Source organism: Alosa pseudoharengus, unplaced genomic scaffold (genome assembly GCF_046254945.1).
Source record: "Alosa pseudoharengus isolate Yale_2024_CS ecotype anadromous, Long Island Sound unplaced genomic scaffold, YU_APseudo_1.1 YU_APseudo_1.1_scf_9, whole genome shotgun sequence".
Taxonomy (NCBI): domain Eukaryota; kingdom Metazoa; phylum Chordata; class Actinopteri; order Clupeiformes; family Clupeidae; genus Alosa; species Alosa pseudoharengus.
Genome location: NW_027468881.1, coordinates 7,572,073 through 7,588,864, shown reverse-complemented (window position 1 = coordinate 7,588,864; position 16,792 = coordinate 7,572,073). Strand labels below are relative to the sequence as shown.

Below are 16,792 nucleotides of genomic sequence, written 5' to 3'. Positions count from 1 at the left end.
TAAAGCCAAACCAAAGTATCCCTAGGTCTTTATGTGGTCGAATAGAGTCTCCAGAATGAATTTCATCAAGCCAGTACCTTTCCGGAAATGTTGCCATCTTTGCTGCCTCTTCAGGGGAAAGTCCGTAGGAGTCTTATTGCTGAGTGTGTTGTAACCGTGTTGTAACCGTCGTCGCCGTTTAAAAAAAAAAAAAAAAACATAGTCCAGTCCATACAACTTCATTTCAATTTCGAAAGAAATACTGGACTATGTTTTTTTTTTTTAAACTTGAAATTGTTACAACACACTCAGCAATAAGACTCCTACAGACTTTCCCCTGAAGATGGCGGCAAAGATGGCAACATTTCCGGAAAGGTACTGGCTTGATGAAATTCATTCTGGACTCTCTATTCGACCACATAAAGACCTCGGGATACTTCGGTTTGGCTTAAGGGACCATCCACTCACTACCACGTAAGTGTTATGTTGTTTGGAACTGTAGAAGAGGTATAAAAATAGTGTTTTGTAGCGGCGCAATTGAAATGCCCCGCTCACTTCCAGGCTACGAGTTGTGACTGAAAACGGTACAATCGAACTTTCTCAAAACACATCCGAATGACATGATTTTGATGTCAACTCAACGTATGCACCCCAAATCATCCGTAAATCGATCTAAAGTGCATTTTACTCCGGATAATTCCTTTAACTCTAGTTCTATCTCTTCCTGGAGAAAAACCGCATCTTCGAATGTCTACTGGTGTTCAGGTTTTGGAAAGAAGATTTTGTGCCATTTTGTTTTGTGAATGCAAATAATTTTCTATTGATTGCAGTTATTTACTTTTTGTACACATTTTTTGTTTATTTGTTCTGCAAGTCCTATTATTGTCTCAGGGAAATTGAGAGGCTATAGAATAATGCGACATTTATATGTAAGATGAATGTTAAAATAAAACATGAACAATTAAAGTTGTAAAAAAAACAATGTCAGTTGTCATCTTAAACCTTGTAAACCTTACATGTAAACTTAACTTGATATAGCATAGCTGACGTGAATATAATTTTTGGTAATGGTTGGCATCACAACACTGATATGGGGAAGACTATCCAAACTTGATACTGGTGCAGCTAGTGTTTTTTTTGTGTGAAATTGAAAAGCTTCTAGACCCACAATAATGATATAGTAGAGTATAGTTTATAGTTGTGTCTTCTGTGATTATTGATACTTTGATCATTTAGATATTCCTGACATGTAAACTTAAAACACAGAAAGTATGTTTGTACAGTGCACAGTAATACACTGTTAATATATTATGCCGTTGCAGTTACATCGTCATTATGAGCCCAGAAGCATTCATATCAAAACATCAAAAAAATACTTGAAGCACCTTTAGATAGTCAAGCATGTCTTAAACCACTTGTGCACTTCCCTAGTCTCAGAGGAATGGTCCCTTCATCAGGTGTTGAAAGAGTAGGCCTTCAGGACGTCTTTACCATTCACAGCCTCCACTGAGCCCACAATACTAATGTAGTCACAGGCCACAACGGTGAATCCTCTGTAGACAAAAATACAAAATTATAAGATGTCGAGACAGATTTCTGACAAGACCTATTTCTAGCCAGAATTACAATTACAGACCTGCCAACCTGGAATAGATATTTTGAGCACACCTTTTTAGCTCATCTTGGTCTATATGTGTGCAGTCAGATAGACGCAACATATAAGTATAAGTATATATACAACTCTGGAAAAAATTAAAAGACCACTGCACATCTGTCTGAGGTCATCCAGAATGACATTCGATTGAGTTAAAATATTCAAAATTAAGAGACCACTGCAATTTTTGAATATGACCGTCTACTCTTTCGAAAAATGTGCAGTGGTTTCTTCATTTTTTTCCAGAGCTGTAAATATATTTTGGATAGCTGACTCATTTATTAATGATAAATCTAAATTTGAGCTGAGTGTGTAACTGAAAATAAGAACTGAACCTTTACAGTGGTACATTTTAAAATATGTAAATCTTTGCCTGGATTGTTTGCAATCCTGTTTTTTAAAAGAGAATTTTGTTGATCTGAAGGACAGATGCCATTAGTTGTTGGTTTTAAACTTTCTTGTGTTTGCCAAACACTGTCTGACCCCCTTAACATGGTTTCTGCAGACTGATAACGTGTATGTGGGTGTTATGGGGAGTGGTGGTTATTATTTACCACCTTTCACAGATCCACTAACAAGCATAATTCTAGTTTAATAGTTTGTGGTAGAATTGTTGTATAAAAGCAATATAGCACGAGTGAGAGTGGGGTTGGCCATGGATATTCCCACGGGTGTTGTTCGGCCGTAGCCACGAGGCCGGAGGCCAGTAACATTTATTCACCATAAATTAATAAAGTTGAGTGGTTCTGCAAGGTAGACTATGTTTCCGTTTTTTTGCAGTACCATGTCCCTTACATGACATGGCCCAGTGTCCTTGTAACATGCAGCAAACCTAGATATGAATGTGATTTCAGCCCGACTTTCAACATTTCTTTCAAGAAGACACGTAAACCACAAAGACCCGTAACGAGGGATCTGGAATGTTGGTTACCTAGCAACCAAGACGCTGTCTATTGAAAAGGGAACTATGTGGTGAAGTCCCGCCCCTTCTACTTCCGGTCCATGGGACCTATCTTTCAAAAAATTATGAACGGGAGTTAATGGAGAGATAACAATTATTTTTTGGTCCAGTTTGAATTGTGCCACAAATTTCACATATGATGTGTGTGAATTTAAAAGATAATTTTTCACGTCAAGAAAGTACTGTTGTTCGATAGACTTCAAAAGTTATGTTGGTGTCACTCCCCGATGTGAGTCGCTACCGGATGTGAGTCGCGCATGCGTAACTTTGCGACCATAGATATATATACTGACTAGATGTCGCCTTGACTACTGCTGTTCATTGGAACGAATGCGTCAATCGAGACGCCATCTTGCCGCGATGGCCCACTCCTCTATAATGCATTAACGTCAATCTGAGCAAAGATCTAGCGAAAATAAAATCACCATAAATCAAGCAATTATCTAGTTTTTTGGGCTGTTCCAACTGACAGGTATGTATTTATGGTCGAGTCTAGAGAAAACTAAGCTTTTGACGATAATAAAGATATATTTTACCCATCTAGCCCCATAGACTCCCATTCATTCTGCAATAGCTAGCGGCGGCCCCTAGAGGAACAATGAGTGAACTGCAACCAGGTTCGATACAATGAAAGTAAAGAGGCTCTCCGTAGACAGGCTCTGGTTAAGGCCACATACCTCTCGTCTCGTTTACTCGTGTAAGTTGTAATCTTACCAGAAGTTGCTGTAGATCTGTAGAACATTTACTTCCGTGCTTTAACGTGGTCTGCTACTTCATACGCCAGTCGTTACTTTTTTAATCATGGGCCAAAGCTATGGGCAAACGAGATGTAGCTTAATTCACAAATGACAAAGCCGTGAGAAAAGTGATTTTCTTACGTTTCAACAACAACGAAACCGAGTTTTCCATCATTGTGAGAAGTTCACAAATTTGTCGCTAATCGCTAAAAAGGTTTTCTGTCGCTGGGGATGGCCAAACGTCGCTAAATAGGTAACATTGACAATATGGGAGAACTAGTTTAGAGCTTCAGATCCCCGCTACAAGATGGCGGCGGTGTTGACGCATGCTGAGAAGCCGAAGTCGACATCTAGTCAGTATATCTATGCTTTGCGACTACCTGTGCTGTTAGCCACAAAATAATGACATTAGCCTACACAGCAGTAATGTTTTATTTAGCGTAAGGCATCACATTTTCACGGCATGATCTCTAATGTCAGTTCTAGATTAGAGGCTGAAGTAGCCTGCTAGCGAGAGACTTCTGTAATATCAATAAAAATGTACCTACATAACGAAGTTTGTTCACTGCTGGCAAGTAAGTAAGCAATCAAGCACAACAAAGGCTGTCACTTGAATGTCGTTTGCTAACGTTAGCAATCAAACAATCTTAGATAGCTAAAACGTTTTTGAAACAGAAAAGTGAATTATTTTATGGATTTCAGTCGGATCCCTTGGCGTTATGACGTAAAACCTATCAATCTGAGCATGCGTGACTCACATCGGGTAGCGACCTATTTTTTACAGTCTATGGTAGCGACTCACATCGGGGAGTGACAAATCCACTCAGTGGACTACATCTCGTCTCGAACGATGTACGTCACCAACGTAATGAAACGATAAGAGCTGTTATGCTAGTTAACGGTTGCATCTTGCTGCCTGCTATGTCACTTAACAGTATGTAATGTACAGTCTATAGACGAATACAACTTACCTGATGTGTTTAATCCTCTGACTCATGGTATTTTCTTCGGCAAGGAAAGCCCAATTAAGACCTGTTGCTGGTATGCTTGTACAATCTAGTGTGGCTGTGAATGAGCTAACGTCACTAGCGCGACTGATGGGTTTGTAGTCGTTGGAATTACGATCTTTCACAATGTTGTAATTCAATAGTTACGAAACAAACTGGAAATGTCTTTACATGAAAAATTGTCTTTAAAATTGACAAACATCATATGTGTAATTCAAGGCACAAGTCAACCGGGACCAGAAAATAATTTATTTTTCGCCATAGACTGCCGTTCATATTTTTTTGAAAGGGGCGGGACTTCACCACTCTATCGAAAAGGGAACTATTTTTTGATGCGTAAGAACGATGTTGAAATTAACATTTTTAAACAATAATGGTGTGTTTTCAGATTATTTAGTTTGTGGTAGAATTGTTGTATAAAAGCAATATAGCACTCGTGATCGTGGGATTGGTCATGAATATCCATGACCAACAACACTCTCACTCGTGCTATATTGCTTAAATATTGCTATTTTATTTTCCTTAATGTATTTTTATCAACATTTTAAAACTGTTCACTGTTCATTTTTAACTATTATATTGTTTTTATTTCTAAGTCACTTTGGACAAAACTGTCTGCTAAATCGTTGCTAGGTTACGGGGACGCTGGCGAGACACGCCGCTCCGTCTGGCATCATGTTTTTGTTTGTTTTTATGTAATGTTTGTAATTTTATGTAATGTCATGTTTATTTTTTGTATTGGTTTGTCTAGTTAAATGTTTTCCCTATTTATTTACGCTATTTTTGATAGTTTTCGTGTTATTCTTAGTCCTTTTTACTCCTAAGTCAGCTGATGTCGTTGACATTTGTCCATTGGGAGCTTGCTATGGCTAGCTTTTGCCCTAGCTGGGCATCGGACATCCATCTATCCGTGAGCGGTGCAGCACTTCACTGTCTGGTCGAGGGGATCTCTCGGAACAGCTGGACCGAGGCTACTCTGCGAAAGATCTGCCGTGGCCGCCGAGCTGTTGCTGACCTGCGAGCTGCCATGCCAACTGCAGACTAACTGGGCCTCTGACATCATTCCATCCATCCGTGAACAGTGCACTTCACTGTCTGGTCGAAGGGATCTCTCGGGACAGCCGGACCTAGGCTCTACTCTGCGAAAGATCTACCGTGGCCGCCGAGCTGTTGCTGACCTGCGAGCTGCCTTGCCAACTGCAGACTAACGTTAACAGTGAAGAGCTGCATTCTCCCGGAGCAACAAACGGTCGCTGTTAAATCCACCGAATTGCGGATACACGATCGCTCAGTACTTTGGACTGTGCTTCCATCATCTCCAGACTACACTCTAGTAGGCCTAGCTTCTAACGTTAACGTTATATCCAGACTGCCAGTGAATTCACCGGGTTGGTCAGTTGCTAAAGAACTTTGTTGGCATTGCATCGGTTGTGAAGACACAGCTCTGTGCAGTTTTCACGGATCATCATTGCCCTTGGACATTTTCAGCTGGTTTGGAAATTGGACTAATTTTAACATCACTTTTTCCCCTTTTAAAATATATTTTCTTTTTTTTATTTGTTTATTTGTTTTGTTGTCTGTCTTGTATGTCTTGGTGTCACGGGTACGCTGGCGACTACGCCGCTCCGTCCGGCATTTTTTGTATTTGTTATTTTTTAAATGTATTTGTCTTGTCTTGATGTCATGGGTACGCTGGCGACTACGCCGCTCCATCCGGCATCTTGTGTCTTGTTACAAGGATACAAGGATACAAGGAATATTGTCACATGCATATAGTTACTGGAAGTAAGAAATGCAGTGAAATTATGTCTGGTGTCAGCCTATTTGTGCATTTATGGGGGGGTAAAAAGTGCAGTAGAAGAGGGGTTTAGTAGATTAAGTGGCAAGGGCTGCATAAAAAAGGTGGGGGAGGATTGGGATTGGGTGGGGGGCACCAACAAGGAGCACCCAAGAGCAACAGGGGCAAGGAAAAACTCCCTTACCAAGGAAGAAACCTTGGGCAGATCCACGGCTCAAGGGGCTAACCCAACTGCCAGGGGTCTTGGTGTGTGTGTTGGGGGGATGACAGGGGAGATGGGATAGTGTGCTGTGTATGTGGGGAGAGGGCAGTGTGCAATATGTGTGTTGGAGAAGCTTCCTCATGAGACAATGTGCTGTGTATTGGGGGGGGGGGGGGGGGGCAGTGTGCTGTAAGTATGTTGGGGATGTGTGTTGGAGAAGCTTCCTGATGAAATAATGTGCTGTGTATGTAGGGGGGGGGGGGGAGGGGGGCAGGGACTTACTATTGCAAGCAGAGTACTGTATGTATGATGTATGTGAGTCATGACAGTGAAGATGTGTGTGTGGGCGGGAGGGGAGTGGAGCAGTGACTGTGTGTGTGTGTGTGTGTGTGTAGTGTGTGTGTGGGCAGTGTGCTGTAAGTATGTTGGGGATGTGTGTTGGAGAAGCTTCCTGATGAAATAATGTGCTGTGTATGTAGGGGGGGGGGGGGGGGACTTACTATTGCAAGCAGAGTACTGTATGTATGATGTATGTGAGTGATGACAGTGAAGATGTGTGTGTGGGCGGGAGGGGAGTGGAGCAGTGACTGTGTATGTGTGTGTGTGTAGTGTGTGTGTGGGTAGGTGGGGGCAGTGTGCTGTAAGTATGTAGAGGATGTGTGTTGGAGAAGATCCTGAAGGCAATGTGCTGTGTATGTAGGGGGGGGGGGGGGGGGCAGTGTGCAGCAAGTATGTAGAGGAGGCTTACTGTAGCAAGCAGTGTGCTGTATGTATGTGAAGTGATGACAGTGATGATGTAAGTGTGTGTGTTGGGGGTGGGGTGGGGGGGGCAGAAAGGCTAGGCAATCAAGGACATGGGTAGATGGAGGAGAAATCAAAAATAATAAATAAAAAGTTCTATGGAGATGTGCAAAAGTTGGAGAAAGTCAGATATGTGTGTGTGTGTGTGTGTTTGTGTGTTTTGACATGTGATGAAATAAGAAAATAAATAAAAGGTCTGTAGCATAGGGAGAGGGATGTAAAAGTGCTAAAAGTCTTGTAGGTGTGTGTGTGTGGGGGGGGGGGGTCATGAGTGCTGAGTAGTGAATGAGTGCAAAGTCAGTATAGTGTGAGTTCAGAGTTCGGATGGCCTGGGGATAAAAACTTCTCCTAAGTCTCTCAGTTCTGGCTTTGTGACTTCATAGGTGTCTTCTTGATTTCAGCGGTAGGAATAATCCATTGTTAGGATGAGAAGAGTCCTTCAGAATCTTTTGGGCTCTTAGGAGTACTCTTCTGGAATAGATATCTTGTAGAGCAGGGAGTTGAGTTCTTATAGTACGTTCAGCTGAGCGCACTACTCTCTGCAGAGTACTACAATCTCTAACTGTGGAGTTCCCATACCAGATGATGATGCTACCAGTTAGAACACTCTCAACCGCTGAAGTGTAGAAGGCCTTCATGATGGATGTAGAAACTTTGAATTTCCTTAGCTGACGAAGGAAGTAGAGTCGTTGTCTGGACTTCTTCAGAACAGAACAGAGTTGTTGTCTTGTTTGTGGAGCGCTTTGGATTGCACTATGTGCATGTTAAATGCGCTTTAAAAATAAATCTGACTTGACTTGACTAAATCATATAATGCATCATGCATATTCAAAAGAGACAAGAGAGCAATGATTTCAAAACTTCCACTAAATGATGCATTTAACTAGTAACAATGGTCTTGCATCAAACCATTCCATTTAGGATCACAAAGGTGGCTAGGCAACACCATGATGCCATAGAACATAGCACAGGGTAAACTGGAATTTTTGTTCACTCTTTCTTGAGCTTGTGTAAAAGTTGGCTAGTTTCAGATTTTTTGATCATTTGATGTTCAAACTGTGATTTCTGGCGATCTGATTTTAATGTGGTTCTGCTGGTTCTTAGGCTGCTGCCTCGCAGCACGGCAGAATGAAGATAAAACGATTAAGGAACGTGTCAAAAAATACGGACTGGAGGAACTAAAAAGAGAACTGGAGGCTTTGGGAGTTAACATTGATGAGGACGTGGATGAAACTAAAAAGAAAAAGAAGACCAAAAAGGAACTACAAAAGCTCCTAATAAAGGAACTGAAGCAGGTTGGCAATGTCAAAAACTGGACTGGACAACAGGGCTTACAAAGACGGATTCATGCCCATGGAGATCCCTGAAGATGTCCTATCTGTTCTGAATGATCTGGACACGTTCTTGGACAAACAGTTAGAAGAACGGGAGAGAAATGAACAGAGGGACAACGATGTGAAAGCCGTGCTTGGCGGTCTCCTGGATAAAGTGGACTCAAATTTGGGTGAGTAGAAGACATCTGCTCACAGCCTTGTGTCACCAGAACCAACTTTAGCTCTGAGTGATTAGTGGGCTATGTAAAAGGTGAGCTCAACATCAAAATGGTTCAGCAGCGAATTTAATGAACTGCTCCCCCATTATGTTTAGCTTCAGGACTGAACAAAAGGGAGAAAAGGAGAGAGTGTTGAGGCCAGAGGTTGGAGACAGGAAGAAGGAGGCCGAGCGGGCAGCCCGATTCTGGAGTGCCACAGAGAACCACGAAGACTCCATCCCCAGGAGGAGGCTTCGGGTGGCAAGACGCAGCAGCAGACGGCTGACCTTGTGAACGATTGACAAGAACCGTCAATAAAACCAATACCAGAAGTCAGACTTCTGACCACTTACTCTGAGTTAACTTACCCAGGTTTATCACTAAACCACGTACTTGGAATACCCCCCTGGTGATCTTCACTGTTTCTCCCCGATTCATTTCTCAAATATAATTCTGCAACCTAATGACTTGTAGGACCAGTAAGGATCGGATGGAACATATGATCCCCTATATTTTTTATTTGTTTTATAAAAAGTACATATAGACATATTACTGTATATGTCAAGAAATGTTTCTGTGTTGCATGTATGTCTATCAAGGCGTGCTTCTGTTGATGATTTAGAGTTGGACCTGTTGAGCAATTGAACTTGCAATAACACTTTTGTTATCCCCCTCGACACCCCCTACTGGCCTGAAAGTGTAATTGCAAGTAGAGGGTGACACGGGAAGCAATTTTCACTCCCGTCCCATCCCGAGCCCGCACAAATACTCCCGTCATATCCCGATCACGTGACAGCCCCCCAAAAACAATTCTGTCCCGCAAAATCCCGAGAGAAAGACTCCCGAATCCCGTCCCGCTCCCTATGTTGATGTCTAAAGTTATCCGACTGTTAGGCTACAGTAGCGTGCGGTGACCATACATTTTGGTAGGGCAGAAAGCCTTGTCTAACTTTTCTTTAATAGCCGATCATTTTGGGCTATATTAAAATTACATATTTTACAGTACTTTGCTGTAGGCTATGCTTAAATCATTTCATAGTTAGATCTCATCCCATCAGTTAAGTTTGCACCGTTCTCATCACGTTAAACCAGCGAAGCATAGCAACGTTGCTATGAGTAAACAAAACAATTTTTTGTGTTCCGCCAGGGTTATGCGATAAATATATTGAGGAATGCGATCGTCAAGGTGTCATGCCCCAACATTGCATGACACATTAAACTCAACGAGAATCGCTTTCCCGGACAGCTCGTGCAATTGAATAGAGTTGTCCTTTGCTGATACTTTCGCCTGTAACTGTTTCTTTGCATCCATTTTGCCTTAGGGCCTATCGCTGAAGCTGATTGATTGTGAACAGGGCAGCTGCTTGTCTTGCTCTGATAGGCTACCAATCAACAACAAACGTATTGTGGGTTGTAATTGGTTCTCTTTTCTAAAACGAAATGCCTCACGTCTTTGGGCGCACTCACTGCATTGCAGCGTCATTTTTTAAGTTAATAATCTCTGGCTTCCCGCCAGCTCCCGTTTATTATTTCCTGTCCCGTCCCAATCACGTTACCAACAGTGAAATTTACTCCCGTACTGCGGGAAACCCGCGGGAATACCGTGACCCGCGGGAGTCCCGAAAAATTGTCACCCTCTAATTGCAAGAGCGGTTGCACTAGAGGGGCTTCCAAAAGCTGGCACAGACCCCATTACAAGTTGGAATCTATCCCAAAACCCATTACTGGGCATGTATTCTAGCAACAAATACTAATGAAATTAGTAAAAAAAATACAAATAGACAATGTATTGTACCTTGACATTGTCTGTGAGCCTCCCAATAGATGGTACTGGCTTTCAAGAGAGAGACCCTTCTCATTCTCATGATTCCAAGTCAGTACTCTCAAAGACAGATCACGAGAGGCAGTCACCACACGGAAATTGTCCTGCAGTATAAATAAATATTAATGTATGCATACATAAATCCCAAAAAAAGACATGTACAAGTTACAACTATCTCACTTGTAATGTGGTATACAAGGAGTGAAGCCCATTGGTGGTCAGCCAAAGTACTCAGATGTGGTCAGCTTATTACAGTTGATTGTTTCTTTTTTTTTCAACTTGATGGGACCAAAAGTTACAGAAAATGTAGCATTTGGACTGAGGGCAGATATTTCCTTGGCCGAAAGGCTGCGTCATTCACTCTAGTCATTAGTCAATCAGCAGCAGTCTCACCACACAAATGGACATGATGGGCTTTGTGTGGTCCTCCATCCTTTGCATGAGAGCTCCTTTCACAGAGTACACACTTATCTGGTTTCCTGCAGCCACCACCAGTGTGTTGCTGTCTCTGGCCTGAAGCAGGATGTTTGTGTACGACAGGTCCAGCTCAAAGGACTCGGTCTGCTGAACTGTACACATAATGCACTTATTACAGTGACACTCGGAAGGGCTCTGAAATATTCATATTTATTTATTTTCAATTATTCATCAATTTATATGTGCTAATTACGTATTCATTTAGCAGATGGTGAAGCACTTTACAGTGTCCAAAGCAATTTTGAGTGATATATATACTCTGCCTCTATATACTTATTTGTGGCATATGGATATGTAACCCATATGTAACGTGGTATTGTTTCCAACTTCCTCTTCCAGTTGAGTTACAGGAACCCTTTTTTAGTGATTATTCAATTTAGTTACTTTACAATTGGGTACGGGTAAGTACTGATTTTGGCTTTCTTTGTTGCTTTGTTTGTATAATCATTAGGGTGATAAAAAGATACTGTAAATGTCCCGAAATGCAAGTGTATTTAGGTATTACAGTAATTTATTTTGTTCTTGGTCTACTTTACCTGTGTCCAGCTCCTGTACGTTACCTACCAACAATCCCACTAATGAGCATTTACCTGAGGGTTCTTCATCATATTTTGTCTTTGTCATGCTGATGTTGAAGACAGAGAGGTATTTTTTCTGTGAGAGATCACTGCGGTGGATCACCGCCACCCTGGCTGAGTGTGATGGCAGGAAGGCTGCAGAATAGACACCACAGACGGACCTTGGCAGACTAACACTGACTGGACCCTCACCCTCAGGGCCACTGGACAAACTTGGACTGAAGAATATCTAAGTAGCAACGATAAAATAGTAATAAATAAAAAGAAGTAAGTAGTAAAAAAATAAAGATGCAAGCATTGATTAAACTGTTAAAAGTTATACATAAAACACAACGTGACTAGCACTATATTTGCTACTCTCAAGACAATTCTTTTATACCTTTGGACTGAATTCAGAGCAATCCTTTGTGGCCGTTAGAATCCACTTTTTGTCAGGGGATGATAGAATCAAGTTAAGTCTGAATGAGTCAAACACCACATGACTCGAGAGCTTTGACAATGATGGACTCGTCAGTGTATGTAGCGCCCCATTATTTGACCCAACCTGGCAAAATAATGTATTTATTGTTAATTATTTGTTAATCCTGCATAACTTATTTATTACATGTATTATAGTTTAAGCATTAACTAAATTGAGCTTCAAATGAAAGAAAACAGAGGCACAGATGGAGAATTCGTATAAAAAGGTCAATTTTAAAAATACTTATTTGCCCACTAAGCTCTGCATCTGTAATCCTCTATTTGTGCCTTCTCTAAAATGCAAAATCTTTAAAACAAAAAAAATTCTCATCAACACCCAAATCCACATGAATGAAGGTGGGAACTCACAATGATGACTGGCTTGTCATTGATGCTGCATGCATACAGTGTATTCTTAGGTGAGCCTGTGGAAAAAGAAGCCACTTCCCCACCTGTTGGCCCCTCCCAGGCTTTCACTGTTCCAGTGTTGTCCACAGTGACCACTACATTATTCTGCAGGTCTGCAACAATGTCGCAAAGCGGTCTTTGCTCAGGACTTGACCACAGCTGGGTGGCCTATCGAAAAAAGAATCAGATGCCATTCTCCATATTGTAAGCCAGTGTATCATCAAAGTGAGTTTGAAGCCAACATGTTTAGATAAAAAGAACTACATAGAGTTGCTTTGAAGATGCTGCGTCCATGAATACATATTGCATTATGCATAAGTATTTAGTGTTGCAGTGAAACGACTTGCCTTTTGAACATCCCAGGCCCTCACTGTCCCATCCGTGGAGGCACTGCACACTATGGAGGACTGGTTCCAGAACTCAGAGACTGCATTGATCCCAGCCAAATACACAACACCAATGATTTTGCCTGAGGTTCAAACAGACCATTAGTTACAGGCACACTGACACCTTCAAGCACCCTACTGTGTGCACACAATTACCACAATCACAAATATAAAATATAAATGAGATTATTACACTTTTAATAGCCATATGAACCCTAAGTGGGTGCAAAACATGATACTAATTTAGTTAGTAGAGTACTTGAGACAAACTAATTTTTCACTCTCCACTGAATCACATGTATTTCTCTCTCTCTCTGTCTAACATTATGCATACAAACATTCTACTTTACCGTTGTGGCCTCGCAGACTTTGGCAGGTGTAGTCACCACCCGACCTTCCAGTCTTCATTTTTAACTCCAAGAGGGCACGTCGCAGGTAGTAGCTTTTCCAGCTCTGCTTGCCGATGTCAGACAAAAAGTTGCCAATATTGCAGAAACCCCATCTCCGCAGACAGATTTTTCTAAATGGGATGGAGTTCAGGAGTAGAGGAGGGAAAAGTGATGATTGATTGACTGATTAATTAGTTGGTTGGATGGTTCATTGATTGATTTACCATCGGCCTACTTACCGCCAAAGCCATGGAGTCTCTGCTGCCTCATGCCATGCCTATTTAAGACAGAAGTAAACCAGATTCAGAGCATGAAATAGGCCCTCTGATATCCGGCACATGCTTTGACATCTACTGCAACTGCTAAATCAGTGCCTTGTGAGGCTTTCACATACTGCTTTTTCTTTCCACAATTATATGACCCAATAGCCTCTGAACAGTCAGTCATGCCCTAAACAGCTAAGCCAAGTTTAACTTGCAATACGAGCAGCAAAATGTGAACACAAGTTTGGTATTGCATACAATAGTATAAGCAGTGCTTGACAGAATGTTCACAACAGCATTCAAAAGATGGATTTTAACAAACGCATAACAGGCCGATGGTGAAAAACGCCAAATGGAAGATGAAGAACACAACTTGAACCATTAAAGTTACCATGAAACCACATTGGTTAAACGATTTGTGACGTTTTTGGGAAGTTTACCCAATTTAGTAATATCTTATAACAACATGCATAAAACATGTGTATCCAAATCGCAATTTATAATCTACAAATGCCTCCTCCACCGCCCTAGGAAATATCACTTCCGCAATTGACTATCGACTCACCCTTTGCTTCGCTTACCTTACAAACATATGATGCTATTATTAAGTCTTCGTCATGTAAGTATGAAAAGATCAAAATTAAGCAATCGAGAGGTAGGTCAAGTGGGCCCATTTGTCCAGCCAGTTAACCACTGACTGTATACAGTCAGACTTCCTACAATCGCTCGCTGGTCTGCCCTGCAGCTTCTGAAACTCTTTGCTGCAACCTCAACCTCAACAACCTCCTCCTCAACACTCTTGACAGCGATTTGTTGACATTCACTACGGCACTCATGGAGGGACAAACCGGACCGGAAGAATTATGTGTCATTAGAAAGAGTCGATGTTAAGAAATACTGTAAGCCTATGTTTTTACATTTCTGACGTTAACGTTCTGACGTTAACTACATTTAGTAGTTGCCTGCTTCGGACGGTTTGTACAAAGTCATGGTACATTTTATGTAGGCATAAAGATAAGATGTAGCTTTGTGAAGCAAGCAAATCCAAATTGTATAGGCCTAATATTGCGAGGAATATACAAATAAAATATTTAAATACAAGTTTGGTCGCTCTTCAATATAAGCTTGAACAATTATCAGCATACCGATGGCCTAACCTACCAGCATTTACCAGACAAAACAACATACAGTAGGCTACTCCTTCATGTTCATGTTTTTCCTCTTTATTTTGACTATTTTTAGGCCTAGAACTAAGCCTACCGAAGGTCATAATTATGAAATATATGGAATCATACAGTAAGCAGGAAAAAATTGTAAACAAAGCTAATTTGAAAATATTCGATTCTCTAAAGCAGATAGGCTACAACAATATTATGGCAACACTTCAATAATGACAATGGCACACTTTTAGTGTTACATGAAGCTTTTTAACAGTGATTGTGAAAAACCTTTGCTACAAGGTTGCATCAAATAAAAAAAAAATGTTGTGATAATGTTGCGACAAACTTTTGTGACACTGTTGCAACAAACCTTTATGGCAATGTTCTGACAATTTTGTGACAATTTAATTTATTTCATTTCGTTTTCCATTGCATCAAGGTGACAAAAATGTTGCGACAATATTATGACTCAGTTCTTTTATGACAAGGTTGCAACAGACTTTTGTGACAGTGTTCCAACAATGTTATTGCACACTTGAACCCGGGACCCAAATGTGGTGTGCTGTAGTCATTTGCGCCACAGCGCCCCCAACAATGTTGTGACAAACTTTTGTGACATTGTTGTGACAACATTTTGTGACAATGTGGTGTCAATATTATGGCACACTTCTTTTTCGACAACGTTATGACAAGCTTTCGAGACAATTTTATGGAAACACTGACAATGCTGTGACAAACATTTACGACAATATTGCGAGAAACTTTTTTAACAATGTTGAGACAAACTTTTGAGATAATGTTGAGACACACCGACACTTATGGCACACTTCTGTTATGACAATGTTGTAACAAACTTTTATGACAATGTTGCAACAAACTTTTGTGACAATATTATGGCACAATATTGCGACAAACGCAGTGTGTTGCAATATTATGCTACAATGTTGTAATACTATGGCATACTTCTTCTACAACATTATTTTCAACAAACCTTTGCGACAATGTTGCAACAATGATGCGACAAACTTGTGCAACATTTTGCATCACACGTTTGGACATTCTTGTGACAATATTATGGTACACTATTTTTATGACAATGTTACAACAAACTTTTGTGACAATTTTATGGCAACACTGACAGTGCTGTGACAAACATTTACAACAATATTGTGACAAACTTTTGCAACAATGTTGCAACAATATTATGACAATGTTATGTTCAATTTTTTAGCGACAATATTGCAACAATATTATGCCAATATTATGTCCAATATTGTCTTGAAATAGGAGACCTATGTAGACCTATGTAGATTCTGCTTAATTAGCCTGGCCTCTATTGTAGTCCTCCTCTGTGTTGTAAGATTACTGCACTGTTTTGCACTGGACTGGACTGGATTAAATGAAAAAGAAAGCGTGAAACCCCAACCTCATATTGATTAACATAAATTCGTTTCTTAAATCTTAATTTGGTCATTAGGCAGTACTATAGATTTTTTGTAGGCCTAGTCTGCCATGCTATTGTTAATACACCATCAGTCACAACAACAACAACAACGACAAAAACAGTAGTCATTTTTGCATGTTCGCCATGGTCTACCCCAGTGTTTTTCAACCACTGTGCCGGGGCACACTAGTGTGCCGTAAAAGATCATCAGGTGTGCCACAGAAAATTACCAAAATGTCACTCACTGGTCCAGAAAAGCAACTGTTGCATCAAAGAATTTATAACCACATGCTCTCATTGATTGTATGATTGCACTATTTGTGGTATGCAGGCATTGTACAACGGGGGCCCCATATCCAGTATTCACAGAATCATCACATGTCCAGTTCATAAAAACAATTAAATTAGATATAGTAACCTACAAATGAAACAGAGGGCGCTTGTTTAATTGAGCAGGTCTTGCATAGAAGCCATAATAAGGCCATATCTGTGTATTATTTGAAATTTTAGGCTATGGTATGTTTATTTTTTCTTCACACAGGATGTTAGTGTGCCGTGGGACATTTTAAGTGTCAAAAGTGTGCCGTGGCACAAAAAAGGTAGAAAAACACTGGTCTACCCAATTTAAAATATCTTGCCAGCAGACTATGAGCATCACACATACAAGTTAGAAAAATGCTCAGGAGATGGCGCTGTTGTAAAGTGTAAAGGCCCTTTTTATTATTTATTTATTTAT

General features: G+C 40.7%; 1 protein-coding gene across 1 annotated transcript; it reads right to left on the bottom strand.

The window, feature by feature from the left end:
- Positions 1-809: 809 nt before the first annotated feature.
- fbxw12 (F-box and WD repeat domain containing 12) lies at positions 810-14,241 on the bottom strand. The gene is made up of 10 exons (XM_076277336.1): positions 14,034-14,241; positions 13,429-13,466; positions 13,151-13,320; positions 12,762-12,883; positions 12,376-12,582; positions 11,927-12,091; positions 11,560-11,776; positions 10,886-11,061; positions 10,466-10,596; positions 810-1,532 (listed from the first exon to the last, which is right to left on the bottom strand). The coding sequence occupies exons 1-10, from the start codon at positions 14,124-14,126 to the stop codon at positions 1,433-1,435; spliced, it is 1,419 nt and encodes a 472-aa protein (XP_076133451.1). The 5' UTR covers positions 14,127-14,241; the 3' UTR covers positions 810-1,432.
- Between the last annotated feature and the right edge of the window lie 2,551 nt (positions 14,242-16,792).